The sequence below is a fragment of the Panthera pardus genome, unplaced genomic scaffold (genome assembly GCF_024362965.1).
Source record: "Panthera pardus isolate Hobbes unplaced genomic scaffold, ASM2436296v1 HiC_scaffold_8, whole genome shotgun sequence".
Lineage (NCBI taxonomy): Eukaryota > Metazoa > Chordata > Mammalia > Carnivora > Felidae > Panthera > Panthera pardus.
Window position 1 is genome coordinate 123,849,628 of NW_026527013.1, and position 25,681 is coordinate 123,875,308.

At 38.4% G+C, this 25,681-nt stretch overlaps 1 protein-coding gene across 10 annotated transcripts in view; it reads left to right on the forward strand.

The window, feature by feature from the left end:
- The window catches only part of BBS9 (Bardet-Biedl syndrome 9), a 434,898-nt gene extending 409,879 nt beyond the window's left edge, over positions 1-25,019 (forward strand). For 6 of the 10 annotated variants that reach the window (XM_053897793.1, XM_019443775.2, XM_053897796.1 and 3 more), the window contains 2 exons: positions 24,267-24,380; positions 24,590-25,019. In XM_053897793.1, coding sequence (XP_053753768.1) covers positions 24,267-24,380; positions 24,590-24,621 — 146 coding nt within the window. In that variant the 3' untranslated portion in view covers positions 24,622-25,019. The remainder of the gene's footprint in view (positions 1-24,266; positions 24,381-24,589) is intronic. The other 4 variants (XM_019443773.2, XM_019443776.2, XM_053897794.1 and 1 more) reach the window with 3 other exon arrangements.
- The last annotated feature ends 662 nt before the right edge of the window (positions 25,020-25,681 follow it).

Below are 25,681 nucleotides of genomic sequence, written 5' to 3' on the forward strand. Positions count from 1 at the left end.
TGACTCTTTGAGACCAGTTTTGCACTTCTCTGCACGTTTCTCTTCTTTTGGTAGAAAAAAAAAAAATTGAAGCCTGGTTTTGGCAAGTTCTGGAAGACAAGCCAGAAATCACATAGGAAGTAGAACGTGTTACCACTTAACCTTGCAGAATCTCTTATGCCACAGCCTACAACAAAATATTAACAGGGTATCAGGTAGGAATTTCTGTTTTTATGTTGCATGCCTTTTAGGAAGGATTCATCACAGCCATGTTCTGAGATTCATGAGCTGTTAAAATCTATCCCATATCAGTGTATAAGCTTTCATATTTCCTACATCTGGGACGAAGGGAAATGGTGTAGTCTTCCATCTGGATTCAGAATATACTTAGCAAAGAAAAAACATATGCAAAAAGTAGGATGAAGCATTGGAGCAAAGTCTGAAGGAAGTATGCATGAAACATACCAGAACATGAAAATCCTTAGTGTTCAAAGGAGACAGTTCAGCCTAGCTTCAGGCTGCCACCTTTTGTCGGCTGTGCTTTCCCACCAGTCTGCAGGGCTGTCTGTCTGTCCACATTCAGAAGGCTAAAGCTCGCTCTTTGGCCCAAAGTCCTAACAGCTTGAAAATCTTAGTGTTGGATATTTCTATTTGAAATCCCTAATAAAAGTGGGAAAATTTTGAGGGGCCATCCTTTTCAGTGTTTAGCTTGGAACTCATCCTGTCCTTCAGGGGCCTCCAAGGACTAACCACTTCATCCTTTGAAACACTTCATTATGAGCTGAAAAGGAGCCAGAACAAAAGACCCTATTCTATCTGAGATGGAACAGGATAGTATGTTTGTCTTGTTCCCAGTATTGCCAGGTCTTAGGGTCACCAAGCCATTCACAATCTCAAGTTGGTCTTATTTATTTGTGTCATGCAAGGGAAATTTATTTTCTGAATTGTTAATAGTTTGAATATACTTCTTACACTCTTTGGAAGCCTTGTCCTGAGGTATTGAGGTTTGTTTTCCATCAATTTGAGCCTCAAACTTAAAAGAGTTTCAACAGTGGCTGGGATATTATAACCTGTCATTTTAATGATCAGTTGAAGAGCAGTTGAATTATGAGATGACCTGGACAACAACCAGACTTCAGAATCCATTTCAATAGAGTGTTAGTGAGTTGCCCAGAACTCTTGATGGTGGTAAAATAAAATAAAATAAAATAAAATGTCAGCCAAGCTTTTCAAGACAGATTAGAGCATTACCCAATTCTCTCAACCTCCTCACTCTATTCTAAGGCAAATGTTTGTTTAAAAATTTTAAACTAAGCAGTTTATGTTCAACTGGATTAATTTCATTCATTTGGGACAGAACAATAACCAAAAAGATGTAGTCTATAGTGTTTGTTCTGTTGCTGGTATATTCCTGATGAAGAACATTCTTTTGTGCGACCAGCCCTCAAAATGGGAACACCATAAATGCAGCAAAAAGTTTTATTTAATTGTCATCTGGTTTTAACTAATTCATTTATGATAATAAAAATAATAGTTGCTAACATTGGTGACCATTTTTGTATGCCTGGCCTATCCTTATGTAGTTGTCTCATTTGATCTTTTCAAAAATCCATGAGATAGGTTCTGTGGTTCCCCCACTGTATAGATGCCAAAACAGAGGCTTCCATTGTTTAGATGCCATACCAAAGACCTATAGCTGTGGAGCTCAAGCTGAAGGCCTGCAAGTCTAACTCCAAAGCTGTGCTCTTATTAGTACATAAATGGTTTTCTGTTTTGAAGCTCAATTCATCCAGGCGGTGTGGTCAATTGATGATAGGTTTACCAGATGATCCCTTGGGAACAGAAAGTTAATCATGGGACATTGCCTAGCAGAGAGAGTGAAAGAAATTGACAATTTTAAAATGTGTATATTTGGCATCCACAAAATACAGTGGTGGGCACTTTAGAAGTAAGTTCATGGAAGTTAGGTAGAAATGAAGTTACATAGTAATCAAGAAGTAAGATTGCTTATTTGGGTGCAGAATGATTGCTATTCATTATGTTCCCAGATGAGACTTTGTTTTTCTTTTTTAAGTGATGGATACCCATATGCTGCTTATAAGAGATCAGAGAAGACATCAAAGAATCCAACAAAAGACTGAACAAGAGAGTGTCCTGGGAGGTTGTTAAAGGATAACTTCACCAGGGGAATATTTTTTACAGATAAAACTGGCAGAGGGGGGTTATTCATTTGTCTCTCCTAGAGATAGCTGAAAGGGATATAACAAATTATTCAAGTCCAAATATATATATGGAGAGAGAGAGAGAGAGAGAGAGAGAGAGAGAGAGAGAGAGAGAGGGAGAGGGAGAGGGAGAGGGAGGGGGTATGGATTCAGCCAGGATGCTAGGATAATTTAAATTTTATAGATTGAGGGTTTCCATGAATATCACCTAGACCCATAATTCAGTAACTAAGAGGGTTAGAGGTTTGTTTCATCCCCTCTGTAGTATAAACCATATTGTTTGGGACAGAACCTTTGAAAAAAGTAAAGATTGTTTTTTAACACTGGTGAGTAACCATGCCAAATTGTTTCATACAACGAACCATTGGCCACAGCCTTCAGTGAAAATGTTTTATTTACCACTTACTGAACGTTGTGTATGTGAGAAAGACCATTTCTTCAGTTCTACAATGATCATTTGGGGTCAAGACGTTTTGTACTCAATTTGGGGGGAAAGACTACATATAAAGCACATTAGTCTCAAAAATAAGTAGTGTTTCTGGTAGAATTAAATGATACTAGAGTAAGTTCTTCTCACTGGCAGAGTAGAAAATCACTTTATGTCCTGAGTCTTTAATTTATTTCTATAAACATCATGCCCAGCACATTAAGCCCATTTTCTTATACATAAAAAGCTACTTTACCTCAGCCTTGCCTTGTTTCTATAAAAACAGAGGTTTGTTTTATGGCCTGTCTAACTGTATCTCTACTTGACAAATAGACATCACATAAAGAACCAATTGTTGTAACTTACTCGGAGACTTTGGCTAAATCTACTTACCTGAACAGCCCTTGGTAGTAACAAACAGGGCCCAGCTGATAGATGACTGGTTTTGTTTTCATGAAAGTTAGGAGAAGTATTACCTGCCAAGAGGGTTTATCTGGGAGTTTTGGGGCAAAAGCCTTATTGGTTCCAGAATGATGATAGTCCCTAACATTTATATGACATTCTAACTTTTCCAAAGTCATTTAAATGATCTCATTCTACCCTTACAGTGTTTTTAGAAAATAAAGGCCATAATATACATAGCATATACTATTTCAGTTTCTTTTTCACTCACATGAATTTAAATGTACACACACGCACATGCACAATTTTCAGAAATATTCACTACCAGCTTCTTAACAGATTAATGTACTCTTATTTTTTCCTTTCCTTCTCTCTGTCTTTTTTGATATTCTCTGGACAGTTTTTCTTCCAATTGTTTTTCACAGGGTCAAACATCATTGAGCTTTCCAGAGAGCCTTTGCTGAACATGGTGATTATTTGTTTTTTTCCTTTCTTTTTCATAAGATTTGATATCAAATTGTGACTTGTGTTTTTTTCTCTTTGGTTCTCCCACCCATCCTCAACCCCATTCTACCTTGCCAAATATTGACCCAAAGTCCTTGAGTCAAGTACAGTCAGAGTCAGGGGCCAGGAAGGAAGGCCTGTCCGACATTTGAGTAAGTTTGGGGAAAACAAGTAGGAGTTTAGGCCAAGAAGAAGGGAAAGGCATTCCTATCACAAAAGCACAGAGATACAGTACAGTGGGATGAGTCCCAGGAACCTATATAGACCAGTAAGGCTGTAGTGAAAGGTGGTGCCCATTCGGGGAGGCTGGGAAGAAGCCAGTGTGAAGGCCAGACCAGGCCAGATTGTGAGAGCTTCAGCCTCTACCCTGAAAAGCTAAGTGGAGCCAATGCAGGCTTTTTAAATAAAAGAGGGATGTGGTCCCTGCCCTCTTTTCATATTTATACTTGTTTTACCTTTCATATTATACCTTATTTCTACAATTGATAGATGTTTTATGAGTCCACATTTCTGGACATCTTTGTCCCTTTAGTTTCTATTTCTCTTATTTTTTCCTTTCCTTCTCTCTGTCTTTTTTGATATTCTCTGGACAGTTTTTCTTCCAATTGTTTTTCACAGGGTCAAACATCATTGAGCCTTCCAGAGAGCCTTTGCTGAACATGGTGATTATTTGTTTTTTTCCTTTCTTTTTCATAAGATTTGATATCTTATGCCAGGAATGTCCTCCTCTAATTTCCTTTAAAGTCTTATTCTTCATGGATCAGTTTAAAGAATAATAATAATAACTATGATAAAAAGTATAGAAATAATAATGATTACAGTAGATAACATTTATCAAGAACTTTGAAGAAGCAATTGCTATTCTGTTATATATAATAATATTTAATACTGTAACACCCCTACAAGATAATGCTTTTATTATTTTCACTATACAGAGAAGAAAACTGAGGTATATACGGGTTAAATCACTAACCCAAGGTCACACAGCTATTTAGGTGGTGCTATGATACAAATCCAACCAAAAATGTGGCTCTAGGTCCACATTCTTACCTTCTGGCCTTTACAGGCCAACCACCTCATCTGTAAAATTTCCTCCTGCCCCAAGCCTAGAGTCAGACCCTTGCTCTCAAACCCCTTATATATTTCCTATAAAAATCCCTATGAGAGCACTTCACACATGATTTAGTATCTTCATTTGTGCATCTCCTGCACCAGACTCTTTATTTTACTCTGGTTTGTATATCCCACAATTAAGCACAATCACTGGAACAACAATGGCTTTCAGTATATGTTTACCCAATAAATAAGTTAAAACAAAGTATATGAACAAGAAAATTAGAGAAACTGAATACCAAGGATCAAAGGGGAGAACTCTATATAGAGAAGGAGTCAAGGACCAACGGTGGGTGGGTGGGTGGGTGGGTGGATGGGTGGATGGATGGATGGATGGATCTATCTACCTATCTGCCTGTCTCCCTACCTACCTATCTACCTATATATCATATGTGGGCTGATCCCACAATATCAATCAAAAGACCAAAACAAAAACAAAAACAAAAGGGAGGAGACAGGGAGAATAAGAAGTCAACACTGAGCATCTACTACATCAGACCCTGTGCTAAATGTATTCATATAAGACATGTAATGTAATAGCCAAAAGGAATATTTCCATACTGGTGGGTCTGAAGGCTCCTTTTGAGTTCTACAGAACTGATGAGGCTAGTCTGAGGAAAACATAGATTTCTATTTTCACTGACAAGTAGGTCAAACTGTAGATACCAGGATAATGACGCAACAGGATATAGCTAAGATAATTTTAAAAATATAAATAAGGGGGTGCAGGCCACCACATTACTAAGTCCTGGTCTGGCAATTCTGTCCCAGAGGCTGGAACCTACGGCAGCAGGCATAAATAGGTGAGGAATGGAGTTCCCACCAATAGGACAGACACACTGCAGCAATCACAACAGGAACCACTCAACAAAGCAACACAAGATAGGAAGGATGTGTGCTAAGTCTAAATTTAAAAAAGTATTTGCTTGCTCAAATCCTCACATTATTTTTAAGTCCACATAAATATGTAATGTGCCACATCAGTTCCTGATGGCTTCAGGACATCCCATAGTAAATGTTTACTGAATTGAATGAATTTGAAATGAGCAGCAGCAGGTGAGTAGAAATAATTTAAAAGAGGACATAATTTAAAAAAGAGCAAAGGAATGTGGAAAACCAGAGCTTGTTCAAGAAAGTACCTGTAAGATCTTTCTAGAGTGAAAGGCATGTAGCAGAGAGTGTATGGGTGTTGTAACCCTGATTATTGGACACTTAGTTTTATTTTTTAACTATTATAAGTACTGCTGTTTCCAACATCTACATGAAGATATTATACCCATTTTTGATTATTGCCAAGAGTAAGGGCCTAGAATTGAAGAACCTGCTTCTGCTTCTGACTTGCTTTCCAGGAATTTCTTCTTGATTTATAAGTTTACCAGTGATGGGGCACCTGTGTGACTCAGTTGGTCAAGTATCTGACTTCAGCTTAGGTCATGATCTCGCAGTTCATGAGTTTAAGCCCCTCACTGGGCTCTCTGCTGTCAGCGCAGAGCCAGTTTTGTATCCTCTGTTTCCCTTTCTCTCTGCCCCTCCTTTCCTCTTTCAAAAATAAACAAACATTATAATTCTTTTTTTTTTTAATCTTTGTTGTTATCAAAGTGGAAACAGGAATTTTAATTGTGCATCTGTGGTTATTAAGGTTGCATTAAAAATATTTGTAGCCATTTTTTGGTAACTTTGTAATAATTTGCATTAGTCCTATTATCCTTTTTATATTTTTCCTTCTGAGTTACTTTTTCATGCTTTCCCATGTTTCTGTCAATCAGAATTTCACTTTTTATTATTGATTGAAGAGTACTGTGTATCAAAAAATTTTGTAATGTTAATTTGTTATTTTTAAAATATAATTTATTGTCAAATTCGCTAACATACAGTGTGTAAAGTGTGCTCTTGGTTTTTGGGGTAGATTCCCGAGGTTCATTGCTTACATACAACACCCAGAGCTCATCCCAACAAGTGCCCTCCTCAATGCCCATCACCCATTTTCCCTTCTTCCCCTACCACCCCCCCCATCAACCCTCAGTTTATAATATATGTCACAAATATTTTTTTCTGGGGTTTTATTTTTGTTTTAAATTTTTCTTAATTTGTTTGGATTTTTGTTTGTAACATGACTTCCCTTTCGATAGTCAAGTCTATTCATTTATTTCTATATTGATTCTAAATATTTGCTTTTTCTTACTTCTTACATTTTTACCGTAAGCTATTTTAATCATCTGAATTTTATTTGGTTTATCTAGCTTTCATTATTCCCACTATTTTACCCAAAATTCCAGCACAATTTATTGGATAATAGATCATTTGCCACTAATTTGAAATACACTTGTAAAATATAAATCTCTTTATATAAATGGGACTATCTCAGGTGCTATTCCATTTTCCTCTCCATCTATTCTGACTTTGAAAGCAATACTGTTGTAATTGTCATAACTGTATAATAGCATTTAAAGTTGGTGAGACAAAGTGTCCATCATTGTTTTTTCACTATTCCTGGTTCTTCTCAACCATTTATTCTTTGTTATGAACTTTAGCATTATACTGTTATGTTAAAACATTCTTTTGAGATTTAGAGTGGAATTGCATTACAATTTGAAGTCAATTTGTGGAAAATTGACATCTTTTTATATTGAATCTTACTGTATTTTCCTTTGTGTAATCAAATGTTTTATGTTTGTCCATAAACATTTAGTTCTATGCCTATAGGCCTTGGCATTTCTTCTTAGCTTTTTTGTAGTTATTTTTATTATCAAAAAAAAAATTGGGGCACCTGGGTGGCTCAGTCGGTTAAGTGTCCGACTTCGGCTCAGGTCATGATCTCGCGGTCTGTGAGTTCGAGCCCTGCGTCAGGCTCCGTGCTGACAGCTCAGAGCCTGGAGCCTGTTTCAGATTCTGTGTCTCCCTCTCTCTGACCCTCTACCATTCATGCTCTGTCTCTCTCTATCTCAAAAATAAATAAACATTAAAAAAAATTAGTTGGTATCCTTTTGAATATAAGAATTTCTCCATTACATTTCTAGGTGGATATTGTTAATGCAAAGGAAAATGATCAATGTGTGTGTGTGTGCGCACATACAATCTTCTACCTATTCAGACAGATTTTATTTCATATTCTTGGAATATATATTTGGTACATATTTTAGGTATATAATCATATCATTAAGAAATTATGATCATTTAACTTTTTTTCTAGAACATACTTTTTTTCCTTTTTTCTTACCTTATTACATTGCCTTGAATTTCTAGAACCATGTTAAATAATGGTGGTGATAGATGGCCAAGATCCTTATCTTTACGTTGACTGTCTTTATCTTGCCTTGAATGTCTTTATCTGCTTTACTCATAAATTTGATGTTGCCTATGAATTTCAGATAGTTGTTCCTAGTTCTCTAGGTGTCTTTAAATCAGAAGTTCATGTTGAATATTATCCTCTGTTGAGATTCCTTTCTGATAAATCGGTTTGAAGAATTACATTAATCAAATAATTTTGTATTCCTGGAATAAACTTTTCTTTGTTATTGCTTTTTGTAAGGTTTATTTATTTATTTTCTGCTGTCAGCGCAGAGCCTGATGTGGAGCTTGATCTGACAAACCATGAAATCATGACCTGAGCCGAAATCAAGAGTCAGACGCTCAACTGATTGAGCCACCTAGGCACCGCAGCCCTTTTACTTTTCTTTGGAGCAAGAGATGGGGATAGGTGGGTTTTGAGGATATAAGGTACATGCCATGATCCTATTTTGCCAATCTAAGATTCGTACTCTTCAAACAATAATTCAAGATCCATTGTGTCTTTTCTTTCTGTCAGGGAGAAGCAAGATAATAGAATGGTTTAAGACTTGGATTTTGGAGTCAGCATATAACAGATTCTCTCACAATGTATGTAACTTTGAGCAAGTCAATTTTTAGAGCCTAGGTTCATCACCTGTGAAATGAGACACTAATAACCACTGTTTTAGGTTGCTGAAAATGAGCAAACATGTATAGTACTATAGCTAGCGCACAATAAATACTCAAAATGGTACTAACATAATTATTATTCAGCTATCATAAAGAAGCCCCTGATTTTGTCCCTTCATGTACCATGGTCTTCTTTTTCATATTCCTGTGCAAAAATTGCACCCAGTTTTTTCTCCTCAGAACCCACAGTTTGGAGTCTTTAGTCATCTGCATTATCTGTACTGCATGTGTCTACCTTGTACCCTTGAACTTCTTTGAAGCCCCCTCAATTTCCGTCTTATGTCTTTCTCTCTGCACCACAATGTGCTTTGCTGGAAAAATGCTCATGGCATGGGAGACCCAGGTTCTACTCCTAACAGCATCATCATTGCCTCATTGTCTGACACTGGGTCATTCAGTCTTCATAGTATTTATTATAATAACTACCAATTATTGATCGTGACTTTGGTGTTTTATATAATAATGGATTGTACTGTGAGCTGGCCATCCTCGTTCCCTCTGCCCTTTGCACACCCTTTGCTTTCCTCCATCTCTGCCTCCCTTCCTTTCTTCCCCTGTGGCATTCCCGTGAGCTGCTTCTCCCAGCAAGGTCTTGCTCTGGATCTCCCTTTTTTCAGCCAGAGAGACCTCTCCTCTCCCTGATGTTTTCTTGCCTCACCACCTCTTTCAACCTATCTATTTTATATTTGACACCATTTAAAAATTGTTTCCATAGTTAGTTGTAGGCAGACAACTTCACATTTCCCCTCTGTTTATAAAGGTGTGGTTTGAAAAAGGGCAGCGCGGGATGCATAGAAGGTAAGAAAGAAGAGTGTTGGGCAGGGCTGCTGTGTTCCATCTTCAAAGGCAGGAGAGCTGGGGTTAGTCCAAGTTGTTTTACAATTGGAAGAGACTCATAGTACCATAGCTTGGACGAAACCTGGCTTTTTATTGCCAAAAAAAGTGTAAAATGGAAATGGAGGTAAATGTGAATAATTCACAGTAATGTTTAAACTTTAAGGATATTTCACCTTCTCTGGAATTAGAGATTTATGCTAGTGAGGAGTTAGGGAGGAATTTGAAATGTTTATGTTACCAGAGTGTAAAAAACATTGTCCAATTATTTATCTAATCTTTCATTGGGCTTGCTTTTAAAAGCACATTTAGATTTGAAGTAGCCTGAGAAAAATAAACTGTTCCAGGCTATAACTTGATGCCCCAGTAGAAATAAGATGGATCCTTTTTCATTTGGTTTGAGACGTTTCTCAAGCAGACAGAAGTCTTTGTACCTTCCTTTGCAGTTCTTTCATCCACAAATGACTATTATCAAGAACTAGAATTACAAGTGCCCCAGTGCTTCTTTTTAACTTTAGCTCCCATGCAAATTACTACTGTGATCTCACTTCTTTTCTGGGCTGGACATTTTGTTGTTGCATCTACTTAGTAGGTCTCACAGATTCTCCATGTATTATCTCATTCAGTAAGGTTCACTTCTTAAAGATAAGTATCAACTAACGTAAGGAACTTTTTGAGAATCCACTTCTGGTTCACAGAGCAACGTGGTGTGCTGGAGAGTAGGCATAAGAGTTTCTATACTACATTCTGCTGTAATTACTTTCTAGCTGCCCTGTGGCAAAGGTAAATAATATTATGTAAAAAATTGAATGAATTTTGGTTTCCATCACTTCCTCCTAATCAGGAAAATTAAGTAACTAATTAAAAAACAACAACAACTAATAATGGTGCGTCTGGAATTAGAACTCAGACAGTCTGGCATAAGATGTTATGCTCTTGAAGTAACTTGAGAATTTTAAGAGCAAGACGTTAGCCAGAGAGACTTCATTTCATATGATATGAGGATATGCTAGAGTGGATGGGTGAAGTTGTTTGGGAAACAAGATAGAATACATGACCCAACTGGGCATTTCCCCACAGTGACTAGCCTGTACATTCATGGGCTGTCACCAGCTGCAATCCTGGAATCATGTGGTAGAACATTCTTCAAAGATAACTTTTTAAAGCACTGTTTCCTATGTGTTCCCTCAAGTTTCATGAATTTCTTTTTGAATCTCTGTCTACATTATAGTGTATATATTCGGTACCTACTCTTTGCATAAGAGAAAAATAATTACCTCCTTCTCCCTATGTGTTTATTTTCCCATGGGAAGCTTATTTGTTTTTACCTTGCAGGCTAGAAAATCATCTAGAAACTGAAATAGAAAGGACTGCATGTATGAATGTAATACTTTGCTGTTTTTTTAAGGATCTTAAAATTTCTATATCTTTAGAGATGAGGGATGAACTAAATGACTCTTTGTTAAGCACTATTTCGTAGAGCACTGGTGAGCAGTTGCCACTGAATCCTTCATTAATAATCCCTTCCTTTTCCAGAAAGACTTGCCAACACCTATAAAGTATTCACTAGGAGAATTAAAGTCATATAAAAATAATTGCTGTTTGCTTCCTTCAAGGCATACATTTAAATACGTTGCTTTATTCCTTCGCTCCTTGGCTGCCTCCTATGTTTAGTAACACTAGGTCAGCAGACTTCCTCTTTTAAGGTTCATCTGCTGGCCATTTCAATTTCCCATGAGAAAGCAAACCTACCACTCTTTTACCCTTTTATCTTAATGTTTCATCCATTTATGTCATATTATCTTGTGGGTTTGCGTTTCTCAGTAATAATGGCACTGCTGGTAAATAGAAAACAATGAATGTGATTATGCACCCCTGATGATAATGACGGTGATGATGATGATGATCATGTCATCATGTGAGCCTTTTTTAAAAAATTCCTTGTGATCTCAGAAGAGTAGTTATCTATGACAGTAACTTAATCAGTGATGTTATCTTTTTAAAATTGTTTTAAAATTTTACTTATTCATTATATTTTATTTCAATTCCAGTGTAGTTAACATACAGTGTTATATTAATTTATTTCATCTTAAAAGTAATGCATGCACTGTTTTCAAGTGAACTATTTTAATGCCATGTTGACAGTTTTGGTATTGGCCACTGGGTCCAGCTGGAAGCATTCCACCATTGGTCTGCTTACCCTATCTTCAGTTTTCACTTGAGCGTTTTTTAGATTGTCAAATAAAAATTTGTGCTGTCCTCATGGCTTGCAGTTTCATGTGTAATGGGCTGTAACTGTAATGACTAATGTATGTTTGGGGTTAATCATGAAAATAATAGCTAACATTTATTTATTGGGAGCTTACCGTTTGCCAGGCTTTGTGATAACTCTATTATGGACATTAACTAGCTTAATCTTTTTCTCTCATAAGGCAAATGCTATATTTTCTGCTTTTCTGGGAAAAGGAAACTAAGGCCCAGACTTATGTAACTTTGTTCAAGATACACTGATATTTGCCTTGCCACTCCCCTTTTCAGGATGCCCCTCTCTGCAATCAGTGGGCTAACTTACCATCCTGTGTACATTTCCCTTTACTGCAAGAAATGACATTATTTAATGGACAATTACAGAAATATATCACTAGACAATAAAGTTGCTTTGGAATGAGTCCTGAGGGTTTATTCAGGTTCCTCATTGTATGTGAAGAATATGATGAAACAGGCACTCTCCAGAGCCATTGGGCTCTTTTCTCTTTTCTCTGTTTGTAGCTGGAGTGACCCAACTGAACTCTTCATTTCATAATCACCACCTAGACTCTGTAATTATTAAAAACAACACAATTTGGTCAGGATCATGGCTTTTAATTGGGTTGTGGAAAGAAACTTAAGTTGAAGAAATGTTGCCAGGGTCATTGGGGGAATTAACAGCCACTTGATGCAAGAGGGAAGCTGTGAAGAACACTGGCTCTCTTATTATGTGGTGTCCAGGCAGAGTAAAGTTATGCTCTTACTATTTCATTTCATTTTTTAAAAGAAATTATTATTGCAGAACTATTGGCTTCCTTTCTTTCTCAACTGTGGCTATAATGTTTTATTTGTGCGTGTGTACTTTTGAGAGAGAGTTAGTCTCTGAAGTGGGAGTTAGGAGAGGAAAGTATTTGAAATGGAAATGTCTTAAAATCATGTCTCTTTCCAGTTGTACATTGGATTTCCTTAGGGTTTAGAAACAAAATGGAAATTAAAAACCACAATCACCTTTTTGAACAAGGAAATACTGTACTTATCAGTATAGAAAAGATCTAGTTGAAAGACAATAGATCTTGTATTTCATTGCAGAGTGCTCCAGACATTGATCAACTGGCAAGGAAAAACAAATATTAACTTTCTCTTCTTCCCCACCTTCTCACAATGGCTGGGTAATACTTTTGTATTCCTGTTTGGAGGATTTAATAGCCTTGTTAACATGTGGGAAAACATTATGATTGGATACTTTAACAAAATAGTGGGTAGGTTTTTTTCATTTTTTTTTAAAGTTCATGTTTATGTTCTTACTGGGTGTGTGTCTTTCCAAGTGCTCCAGGTTAAGAACTAAATGTGTTAGAAAAACAGATGTAATGCAAATAAATAGGAAGAGTTCTCATTTCCTTCAGCTCTGAGTTCCTGAGCAGTAATTTTATGGTATCTTCTTTCCATATCAGAAGTTGTGCTGACCCCAGATTCTTTCTCCTGAGTTGTGTCACAACTGATTAATGATCTATAGGGCCAGACAACAATTCACCTACATATGGTAGGGGGTCATAATGCATGTGTGTAGTGTAAAGATCACTCTTGCCAACAATTAATTGGGGAATTCACTTTATGAAACCCTGTTTACAGACTGACATCTGGAGAAATTCTTAACCTGGATCCATTCCAATCTGTAGGATTTATGGACTGTGCTTGGTTTTTTGTAAATAAGACTTTTTCTGCTTGGTACATTCTGTTTACATAATTATCAATGGATGAAAACGGCTATGGTCCTGTGTTTCTTAATTCTCTGTACCAAGTGGACCTAAATTATAAATGGTGGTCCAGCTAAAAGAATACTTGGACACCTATCATTATTCAAGTTGTGGAAACATCTTAATGCCAGGAGCACCCTGCTCTCTTAAGTCCAGACTCTCTGACTGGAGCCCTTATGCCCCAAGGGACTTAGTATTTAGCCTTTATGGGGATTTTAAAACTTGTTGAGACACATGCTAGACCTCTTAAAATATATTAGACTCTCTTTTATTCACACTCTTGGTCTCTGCTCTGAGGTGTGAAATGGAAATATTTTCAAACATAGGTACATGCATAGTCTTGAACACATTTCAAGTTCTCACTGTGTGTGGGGGGATCAAAGCTTATTATTAAATAGCAGAATTGGATTCCCAAACATTCCATAGGTCGTCATGTCAGACACACATTACAATGACCTTCACCTGCCTCTCTTGGGTAGCCATTATTTCTGTTGCTGGTGGATGAGCTACTGCCGACATGGTCAGCATGGCATCTGCAAATACTGGGAGAAAAAATATTGTAGAATGGGTGAAACAGATCATAGGAAAACAAATACTGTATGTTGGAACTGGACACCTAGGACTAAATAGAAGGGCATTTTCTTCTTCTGCTTTGCTCAATTTTGAAACTATAAAATTGGACCAGGTTAAGGGTTGGGTGCTTCCACATTACAACAAAGTAAAGGGTAGAGAAGCGCAGAATGGGAGGGTGGAGATGAGAAAGATATGGACTTATGTCCTCCAGTTCCTCCTTTATTTGTAGCAGCATCATCATATGATATCAACCTGATTTATCGTGCTCAGCAGTACAGTACATTCTTTCTTTCCAAGATGTATTTTGATGAGGTGTGTGCCTGTTAACAATCATATATATCTGTATATATATATGTGTGTATATATATACATATGTGTATATGTATATATATATATACATATACACATATGAATATATGTGTATATACGCATATGAATATGCTTTGTTTTTCTGGAACACATTTGTTCAGTGAGCACCTTTCTAAACCCAGAATGGCTCTTAAGCACAGAACAGAGTTACACACATATACACACACACACAATTTCCAACTAGCATCGCCTTACCAATTTTGATGTACTCTTAAGGAAAGGTTAAGTCCAAGTATGGGGCAGACCAGACACTTTGATCTGAAGTTCAATTTGGAAGAGGAGAGGTCAGTGGAGGATTGATCAGGGGAAGTGTAGCCCCACTTTTCCATTAGAGCTTTTTGCTTTTTATCTCCACCATAGCCCTTATGTAAGTCCTTAATCTGTGTTTTATCCATGACTCTTCCTAGCTATACACCTCTTGTTTTTCATTACATTTTCTTAACTGCAATGTATTTTTTATGCTCAAATAGTTGATCATCTACACCTTCAATAAGATACCCCAAATATCTTACATAGGAATGTGTACACAGAATCATAGACTATGTTGGTGATTCATCCTTTCCCGTCCCCTTTCCTTTTCATCCTCTGTCTCCGTTTCTTCTACCTGCTGCCTTCCTTCCACTGGCAAACTTTGCCTAAAAGTTTCTAAATACTCAGCTAAAATCACTATACAAACATACAGTAGGATACTTGGCTTTCTAAGCTTACATTGTCCTTAGGTTAGAAAAAAATATATTTAAAAACAGTTAGGGGGTGCCTGGGTAGCTCAGTTGGTTTAGCGTCTGACTCTTGATCTCAGTTCAGTTCTTGATCTCAGGGTGGTGAGTTCATGCCCCACAATCGGATCTGTGCTGGGTGTGAAACCTACTTAAAAATAAACAGACAAATAAAAATAAAACAGTTAGGAATGAACGCACTAAAGGAGAATTATCAGGAAAACTATACATGTCTATATGCCTGTGTGCTTGTATGTGTTCACACACACACACGCACACACACACACACACACACACACACGTAAATAGATAAAGAGATGAGGGGGGGATAAGGAATAAAACATTTCCCAATGGCTATATTTGTAGAGAAATTTTAAACTACTCATAGTCTCTTTGGGAAACACCTCATATTTAAAGTAGTGAAATATTCTTTTCAAAGCACCCATTCCCCACACTTCACATGAATTATAAACCTTTGAAATGAAATCTGAATGTTAGCCTCAAAAAACACTCTATCCACCAACTAAATCTTGATTAAATGAAAAATATCACTTGTGTATATTTGAGGTTTCTGCTGTTTTTAATTCTAAGTAGCAGTTCAGGCCACATAAACAGACAATTCTTTGGCTGGCAAGTCAGAGCAGCATCTGGGGTCGTTTGTGATTCTCAGTGTCACCTTGTTTGATTTCTCTTTCATATATGAAGAAAAAAGAAGAAAAGATTTTTTTCCTCCCTGAAGGAATGGAACATTCTCACCCATACACCTAATTGACTGCAAAGGTCACTGTAGCAAGAAAATAAATCAGCAAAGTCCTAAAATATACCCAAAGAACAGCTTGCCAACCTGCTGGATTTTCTGTATCATTGAAAGGAAGTACTAGTTAGGACTGCCAACACACAAACAAATCCATTGAGATCTTTCTGGAAAAGGAGGTGTTCTTGAGAAAGCTCTAGTGGTGTAGGAAGCAGGGGAATCAGAACTCGCTCTGGGACATTCGGGGCATGAACTACAATCTCTGAGCCTCTGTTTTGATATCTATTAAATGAAGGCGGTTAACTGAAAGCTCAAGTTCTTTGATTCCACAAAAGTGGTGCAGAATGTACATCTATGCCAAAAAAAAAAAAAATTCATAGAGGGCAGAGGTGATAAAGTGTACTGTGTGCTGAGCACTGTAGTAGGTGTACGTGGTCTCATGTAATCCTCCCGATAGTTCTCGTTAAGACTCTGTTTTTACACATAGAGCAACTGATATTCTGCCCTGGGTGCTGCAGCCAGATCCAGCCTGGTCCACTACTGTGAACTTCACAGTCTAGGTTAAGCCTCACGGTTGGCCTCTTTCCTCTTCAGTGGCCTCTCCATTCACTGCCTACTCAACTTTCACTTTTGATAGAAGGAAAGGTAAACACCTGGAGACAATTCTAAAATATTGGAAACCTTAAAAATTTATAAAAAGAAACCTATAAAAAATTTCCCCCAGTCTAATCATGAGAAAAACATCAGACAAATGCCAGTAGAAGGGCATTCTGTAATGTATTTGACCAATCCTTCTCAAAACTGTCAAGGCCATCAAAAACAAGGGGAAATCTGAGAAACTGTCACAACCAAGAAGAGCCAAAGGAGACATGACTACTAATGTCATTTGGTGTCCTAGATGGGACCTTGAAACAGAAATAAGATACTAGTTAAAAACTAAGGAAATTTGAATAGACTGTGGACTATGGTCAACAATAATTGGTTCACTGATCATAACAACTGTACAATACTAACGCAAGTTATCACAATAGGGGTAACTGTGCAGAAGATATATGAAAATTTGCCGTACTATCTGCTAAGTTTTTCTGAACATCTAAAATAATTCTGAAAAGTAGTCTATTAAAAAAATAATTTATCACTGCTCAAACCAAAAGAACACTGTAGCAGTAGGGAAAATAATATGCTTTTTTAAAAGTGTTTACTTATTTTTTTTTAAAAAAGAGAGAGAGATCAGGGGAGGGGCAGAGAGGGAGGGACAGAGGATCCGAAGTGGGCCCTGCAGTGACAACAGCTCAAACTCATGAACCATGAGATCTCACTAACTGTTGAGATCATGACCTGAGCCCAAGTCAGGCACTCAACCCACTGCGCCACTCAGGCGCCCTGGAAAAAATATGCTTTTAAACTACTACTTCTCTTTCTTCTCCTTTTCATCCTCTTCCTCTTCATCCTCCTCCTCCTTCTTCCAGTTATTATAGTAATACTATAAGGTGATCTACCAGTGTTAAATGCCTCTGGATACTGTATGAAGAGTGGCTTTCTGTGAGCCTTGGATTAGGCCAGCGGTTGGCAAACTATTTATGGTCCATAGGCCAAATATGGCCTCCTGCCTATTTTAGTAAATCAAGTTTTATTGGAACACAACCAGGCCTCATTCATGTTTACATATTGTCTTTGGCTGCATTTACACTTCAGTGGCAAAATTGAGTAGTTGTACCAAAGATCAGATGGCCTGCAGACCTTAAAAAATATTTGTTATCTGGCCAACCCCTGGTTTAGGCTATTTGGGTTATAAGGTGGATAGTGAGGCAGGTAAGCTGGGCCACCAGGATTCACCTGGGGGTAAAATCAAATATTCAAACTCAGCTAATCAAATAGAAGGAAATATGTAAGATAGGGCATGAGTAAAATAGAGTAGTCAACTTCAGAGGTGGCCACGTGTTTAAGGTTTCTGCGTACTTTCTTTTTTGCTGCAGAGCTGTGTCTTTGACCCATTCGTGCATCAGCCTGTGTGAACCTGCCCTTTCAGACTCCCACCTTTAGGGACTTTTATCTTGGCCTATTTACTCTTCTGTTAGAGTTCCTAACTTTGATCTGAAAATAAATAGTCAAAACTTAGTTGTGTTTTTCAGTGTGCCAGGCACTTATACGCCCTCATCAATTTCTCTCTAATGAAGTAGGAATGCCATAGTCTCTATTTTATACATAAGGAAACTGAGGCTCATTTAAGTGAAATAACTTGCTCCAGAGGGTTGGTTGGCTCATAAATGCTGTGCCACAGTTTGAATTGAGGGCTCAAAACATAACATTAAATCTCGTATACCATGCCGACTTTCAGTGCTAGAGCTGGCTCTCACTAGCTCGTGACAGCCAATTGTTGAATTTTTAGGAATTCTGTGAGCTCGTTGATAAATTCAGGCATTATTAAAAACTAAATTATGTAAATGTATAATCAAATACATTGTATTAAGAACAAAGGTAATATACCTCAAAACTCTTCACTAATATTTTACTGCAGTTTACTATTATCTGTGCTCTTGAGGTTGGTGTCTACAGAGTCTGTATGGTGAAAGTGCTATCTAATTGTGAGCTCCTGTGCCGCTCTGCTAAGCGCCTTACTTGTGATGTCACCTTGCTTACTTGAAATTGGCCGTGATGGGAGTATTGACACCATGGAAATGGGCAGACACTACAGATTGCTTTTCTTTCGTGACAGCTAGCTGGTTACACCTTTGTCAGCCTACCAATGCTTACCTTACATTCTGATTTTGATCTCTATGTGGTATTCTAGATGATAGTCCCATTTGTTTCTTCCTGGCCCCCTATCTTGACCTTTGAACTCTATAAGTTTTATAGTCAATGCCACAGTAGCAACCTACAGATAGGGCCCAAGGGTCTTTTTTTTTATCATTATTTTTATTTGTTTACTTTTCTGACAGCGGGTAGAAATTCCTTAGTGTTGGAAAATTCCCTTGTTGAGAAAATGTATTCCACCTGATAAGGAAGAAGTTCAACCATCTGATAATTTGCTTTTAAATTCAGGAACATGTTTGAGGATAGTTTGGACTGCCTAAAAAAAAAAAAAAAAAAAAACAACCTAGAATTGAATTATCTTTATAAATATAGGGTGAACTCCTATTTGGAATTTTAGGTAAGGTTTCTACATAAATAATTTTCTGGATACATGGGGATTGCTATATGTGTTAATGTGTTATTAACTTGCAAAAAACTAAATTTTTACATATAGGTGTGGTTAACACAAATGAGCTTGCACATGATTCGCTAACAGTTCAGAGGAATAGGCAGCATGGTAAAAGTCCTCAAAAACATCCTCCTAAACATGTAATCTCCAATTTATAAACCATCTTGTTTCAAATGCTTCTATGCTGATGGTTCATAATTCATCATACATGCTTCATGTTTTAAAATTTTACCTGCAGGAGTAACCTACCACTTACAATATTGCTCTCTTATGAATATGCACCCAGAACTCCAACTCCTGATCCCAGATTCTCTTAATGAAGCTCCTCTTATACAAGAGTACAGAAATAGAAGTAGATTCCCATAGTTGTGACAGCAGCAGGAATTGGGGAACCTGGACACCCTCCACTGGCAGGGAGAAGGGGACTGCCCTGGACACTGTGCATTGAGAGAACTGCCAGCCAGATATTTGAGGAAAACAGAGATACATAAGTTGTGATAAGCCCCTGTTGCCAAAATGAGTTTTCTGGCTATCTGAACTTTAGATAATTAGGAGTTTGCTGAATTATTATTTCTCTAATTCTGTATATCATATTAATTAAGGTAGATCGTAACTTGTGGCCAGAAGACTGGCATCTGCCTGCAGATGTTTTGTTACCTAAAATCTAGAGTAAGTGTTTAGAAACTTGTAGCAACTGACAGAGTACTTTTCAAAGATTGAATCTACTACTAATGGACGAGGGTTGCTTTTTTATGCATTTCGTTTTTCTAGTAATTCCTTTTATTGTTATCACCTTTTAGAAAAGTACTTTAGTAGTTTGTTTAGGTTGGAGATTTTAAAAACTGGTCCTTTTGAGAAGCATGGCTGCAATGGAAAGAGCTAGACTACAGCTCATGTAGACTTGCTGTGTGACCTTTGGCAAATGATGTAATCTCTAGGTTTACATTTAATTAATTGAGACTTTCTAGCAGGCCTGACACTTAGTCTTGCAAAGCCAAGTGAGGGATGCAAAAAATGTCAAAAGTTTTATTTTATTTTCTTTCCTAGCAGGAAGGTGGGAAATTTAGTCTCAGTTATTATTGCCCACCCCACCTTCCTTGGCTCCTATCTCCATATGGGACTCAGAAAACGAGGCCGCAGTACTGTCAACAGCCTCATTGCCTAACCCCACAGCAGAGGCCTGGTGCATAAGGGAGTCCTTGCTGAGTTTGGGGCTCCTGATGCCCAGCCCTCCTTGTGTCGATGACTCCATCCCTTGATACCTTGCTCCCTTGGGGTCGTCCAGCCTGGGTCTCTTTAATCTTCTGAATTACTAGAGAAAATCTTTCCCCAGAGGCACTTTCATATCTTCAGTGAGCTCAGGTCATGGAAGACCAAGGCTAGAAAAGAAAGTATCTTCAGTGGACTTTTGATTTGGCCCCAGTACAAATTTCTGAAGCAGGGAAGCACAAAATGGCCTGCGGAAACTTTGTGGAAAGAGGAACAGGGGAGGGAAAGCTGAGGAAAAACACAAATTAATATCAATACATTTATAATTATAAAATGGGGCCAATAAACCCTTCTTGATAGGGTTGTCTGAGGATTGTGTGAGCTAATGCATTGAAAATTCATAGCCAATTGCCCAGCACACACTAGGTCCATAGGACTATGATTTCCCGATCAGGAGATCCCCGGCTCTCACTTGCTTTTGCCTGTTGGCTCTTATGTGTTGCACACACCATGTGTGTTTAGATGATTTCATCCAGCTGTGGTTTTTCTTTCCCTTATCCTTTGATGGGACAGGCTCTAAGCCAAGGGCACTTCATCTAGTGTCTGTGGAAACCAGGCTCCACTTCCACGGATAGGCTTCAGAGGGTCTCTGTTAGTCTGGAAGTTTTATACTTTATTTCTGTTATTTTACTGCTTACTCTTAAGTTTTTAACAAACAAATATTTTTTTTTTCCTAATGAAAATCTCATCAGATATATTCATCTGTCCTTCTTAGCAGATTCAAATTCGGTAACTGCGAGGTGAGGCCTAAGATTCTGCATTTCTAAAAGGCTCCTTGGTGATATCCAGTGCTGTGGGTCCAATGATCTCACTTAAATTAGCAAGGCCAAAGTAGGCTTCTGACTTTCCGGATGTGCCTTTCTTTGCCTATGAGCTCCCCCAAACTTTGCCATTTTCTATTTTTCTGGGATATCTAGTCATCAGAAGCAGCCACCCTATTCTGGCATGCTTATAATTATAAATATTTCCACTCCACAGCTATTTGATCTGTCATTCTTGACCTCTACATGCACTTCATTCTAGTTAGCCATGGATGAAAACTTACGTAATTACGTAACAGGGTTATTCCTATCCTGTTTATCTCCAGTCACAGAGCCCCTATTTCTTTCACATAGATGGGCATTCTAACCTCAAAATTCTATGTTGAAGGCCAGCTTTTTAGAACTACTTCCAGTATCAATGATTTTTACAATAAATCATAGCCCGAGGCAAGGATTAAAATGATGGTTTATTTGGCAAACTCAGGGATGAGGAAAAAGGCAAGGGGATCAAGGAAATATGTGATGTAAAACAAAGGGAAGAGACCCAGCAGGTACATCTACCCTGCACAGGGAGGCACTTTTCTAGGGGTTGACAAAAGTGAAATAATAGTTTAGAGTCTACCCAGGAGAAGCAGGAGGGGAATTTTCTTCCCTCTTTTTCCCTTCTCCCGTTTCCCATTGGTCAAAATTCCAGATCCCATACCTTATTGTTTCTTCCAAGCTGGGAGGGCAGAAACTCTGGGCATATGGTTGGTCAGTATGGCTGCATGGTGGCATCTCCAAAAAGGGGGGATGGGATTCCCAGGGCAAGTGACTAGTCAGCCCTGCAGTGGGATTTGGGAGGTCTTTATCGTCTGTCTTGCCTCAATATTGAGTCAGCTAGAATAAAAGGTGGACACTAATTAATCAGTGGAGCCCTACCTCTCTCCACAAACATGGCAGATACCACTAACCGATCACTGCGCTCTTCCCATCTGTTAGCTGGGTACACTTCTTCCCCATGCCTGAAGTTTCCTTGTGTGTGAGGATAGCTACATGAGTAGAACATTCCTGGCCTCACCCTACTTCCTCCCTCCCACTGCCCCAGAGATGCCTTAACCTGATTTTTGACTTTACAATGAGAAACCAAATCATTCTTGGTCCTTTTTTCTTTTTTTTTTTTTTTCAACGTTTTTTATTTATTTTTGGGACAGAGAGAGACAGAGCATGAACGGGGGAGGGGCAGAGAGAGAGAGGGAGACACAGAATCGGAAACAGGCTCCAGGCTCCGAGCCATCAGCCCAGAGCCTGACGCGGGGCTCGAACTCACAGACCGCGAGATCGTGACCTGGCTGAAGTCGGACGCTTAACCGACTGCGCCACCCAGGCGCCCCTAGGTCCTTTTTTCTTAAGATCAGGTTCTGTTCTGCAGGGAGCACATCCTTCTTTCTGTTCTTCCCTATCATTAGTCTTAGAGAAGTATTTCTCCCTCACCCTACATACCCTTTTTTTCCCCCTCAATTGGATGAGGGGCTAAGAGGCGAAGAAGGATGGTATTTCTTGGTCTTCTTCAAGGTCCCAGCAGCTTGGGGCCTGCCCTGGCCTCACAATACTCTAAACAGCACTCCTGGCAGCCACACTCAGTGGATTGCCATGTGGGATAAAGCCTCACTGACACCTGAGACCTGCAGCCACAGTATCTCTTTGGCTAATGCTGCAACTGAGAGTCATAAAGTAAGTGGTTAGATAACATGGGCTTTAGGAGTCGTCAACTTAGGTGTGAGTTCGGTCTTACTCCTTAGGAGCTGTATGACCTTGGCAAGTTACTGCATCTCGTGAGATCTCAGTTTTCTGATGTGTAAGATGAGAATAATAGTATCTATTTCATAGTTTCTAGGAACTAAATGAGATAATATGGACAGAGTTTCTAGCACTTAGAAAGTACTTAATAATGGTAGTTATTGTTACCATGATCTACAGACTTTGGAAAGAGATTAAAAATAAGTCTGGTCCTCCTTCTGGATGGGGCCCATGCCATTTTCAGATATAGCCGGGCAAGTTCCATTGCACTGATGAAGAATTCTAACATTTCCTGCTGGGGAACCTCTGAGGTTACCTCTGATTCTTATTTTATGAATGTGGAGATGCTTTTCTTTCAAGTTTCCCTGGGCATCGGTTTCTTTTTCAGAGTTGATGCAGAGAGATGAATGGTAAGGTGTGTTCTCCTTCAGACTTGGAGAACTTCATGCCACTTCCTCTTCATTTGAAGGATGTGGTTTGCAAATCAGTGCTGAGATACCCTCTTTTTCCTTATAAACCCCCTCCTACATAAAGCCAAATTTGAGTACAGAGGCTTTGGACTTTGCGTGAGAAGCCTCAGAAAAGGAAAAAAAAATTCACACTTCATTAACAAGAAGAATGGCTTTGGAAAAAAATATGTATAGTATACAGCATGTCAGTACCTTTCCAGGAAATGATGGCAAATTAGTCAAATCAAGTTGCAGATATAGTCAAGAAATTCTCACATGAGTTTCCCCTACAAGATTTTGGTGAATAAAATCAAACGACTTATACCCAATATTTCAGAAGTGCAGTGGTGCTGGCTCATCCTCAAGTCACTGTGGAATTGCCTTGGAATTGAAAGCTTCCACAGTGCAGCTTATGGCTTTGCTGCTGAATTATGAAGTGTTTGTGTCTGTGCTGTGAAGTGCTGGGATGCAGGGATAGACTCAAATTCCAGAGAAATACCACCACAATCACCGTCTCAGAATACCAGCACCCTTCCTCTTTGCTCAAGAAAGGTTTTATTCCCTCGTGGTCAATGTGCTTTGTTTTTTATATTTCTGATGCTGTGGTATTAAAGAGAATTCCTGCTGGGGCGCCATTATATTATGATATCACATATGCAATAGGTTTTGTCCTTTCTGATTTAAAAAAAAATAAATTTAAAGGCAACACCATTGTTGCTGTTGCTAAGTGATATTGGCATAATATGTCTTTGGGGGCAATAACTCATCCCTTGTATTTTTACCAAAAAGAGAGACATTTAAGATTATTCTGTTTGGTCTGCTCCTGAAGATTATTGTCACATCATTTGTTATCTTTATGATTGGCACGTTCTTAAGCTGCGGCAAGCTGTGGTTGCCGTGTGGAGAGGCAGATTTTCCTGCATATTGCTTAACATACTGTCTGTATTTTTCCAAGTAGGTGGCTGTACTACCATCCCAGAATCAGACTTAGAAGAAAGATCAATAGAGCAAGACTCCACTGAACTGTTTACCAACCACAAGCACCTCATTGTAGAGACGCCCTTGCCTGGTAAGAAAATGGGTGGTCTTCACCAATGATATGTCAGGGACAATGGCACTCTGGTCAGTTCTTGTCATACCAGAGAGCATTTTGCAAAGCTGCTTGTTTTCCAACTTCATCCTTTGCCTCAGCACTGGTGCAGCTGAATTTGATCATTTGTATACTCCTTTCAATATTCAAACCTTTTCTCTCTCTCTTGCCCTCTTTCTTTTTTCCAGAAGTTTCACCCCTCCAAGGAGTCTCGGAATAGTTCAAGTAGAGTTGTCTGGTTGAGGGGAAGATGGCTTTCCCAAGGCTGATCCTGTGTGGACCTCAGGCCAAGCACAAATGTAGGGCTGGCCCGGTGCTTCATCCATCTCACCTGCTTGGAGATGATATGTAGACTGGGGATTGGGATTTTTTTCTTATTGTGCTAGGAGGATTTGTAATACCCAGGGCAAGTCAGTTGAAACCTAGGTGGGAAAAATATTGCTGCTTTTTGGTCATCTGTATGCTTGCAGCCATCAGATATAGTGAGAGGACATCTTTTGGGGACAGAGTTTATAATGCAGAGGCCTAGATCCAAAGTAATTTGATACCCCATTCTTTTCACAGAATTCTTATATAGTAACTGTATCAAATTTAATAAAGCATCTCATTGTCCAACAATATCTTGGATTTGATTTATAACTAGAGGGTTATATAGATGGTTTCTCCACGTTATTTCTGCAAAGGAAAGAAACGGAAAGGAACTGAAAACTTTGCTACTCCACGCCCGGTAAGACTCAAATATGATTGTTTTATATATAAAGTAAACTACAGAATTTTTATATGATTTATTTATTATGCTAAAAATGGAAGAAAGTAAGTTTTTAGGATTGTATGAAAATTTTCAAATATTTTATAGGAATGCAGTACATTAACATCCTCTTTTCATTACCCCATGGTGGCACCTTTTAGAAATTCAGGTTATAGGGGTGCCTGAGTGCCTCAGTTGGTTGAGAGGCCGACTTCAGCTCAGGTCATAATCTCATGATTTGTGAGTTGGAGCCCCGTGTTGGGCTCTGTGCTGTCAGCTGGGAGCCTGGAGCCTGCTTCAGGTTCTGTGTCTCCCTCTCTGCCCTTCCCCTACTTGCCCTCTGTCTCTCTCAAAAAAAAAAAAATTAAAAAAAAATTAAAAAAAATTCAGGTTGTAAAAAAATTCACTCATTACAATATGCAAGAAATAAGAGATTTTGCCAATTTCCAGTTAAAATTACAGTTGCAAGACTGATTTATGTAAACCAAAATATGTGCCAGTTTTGGAATGCCTCTCTGTCAGTATAAAGGGG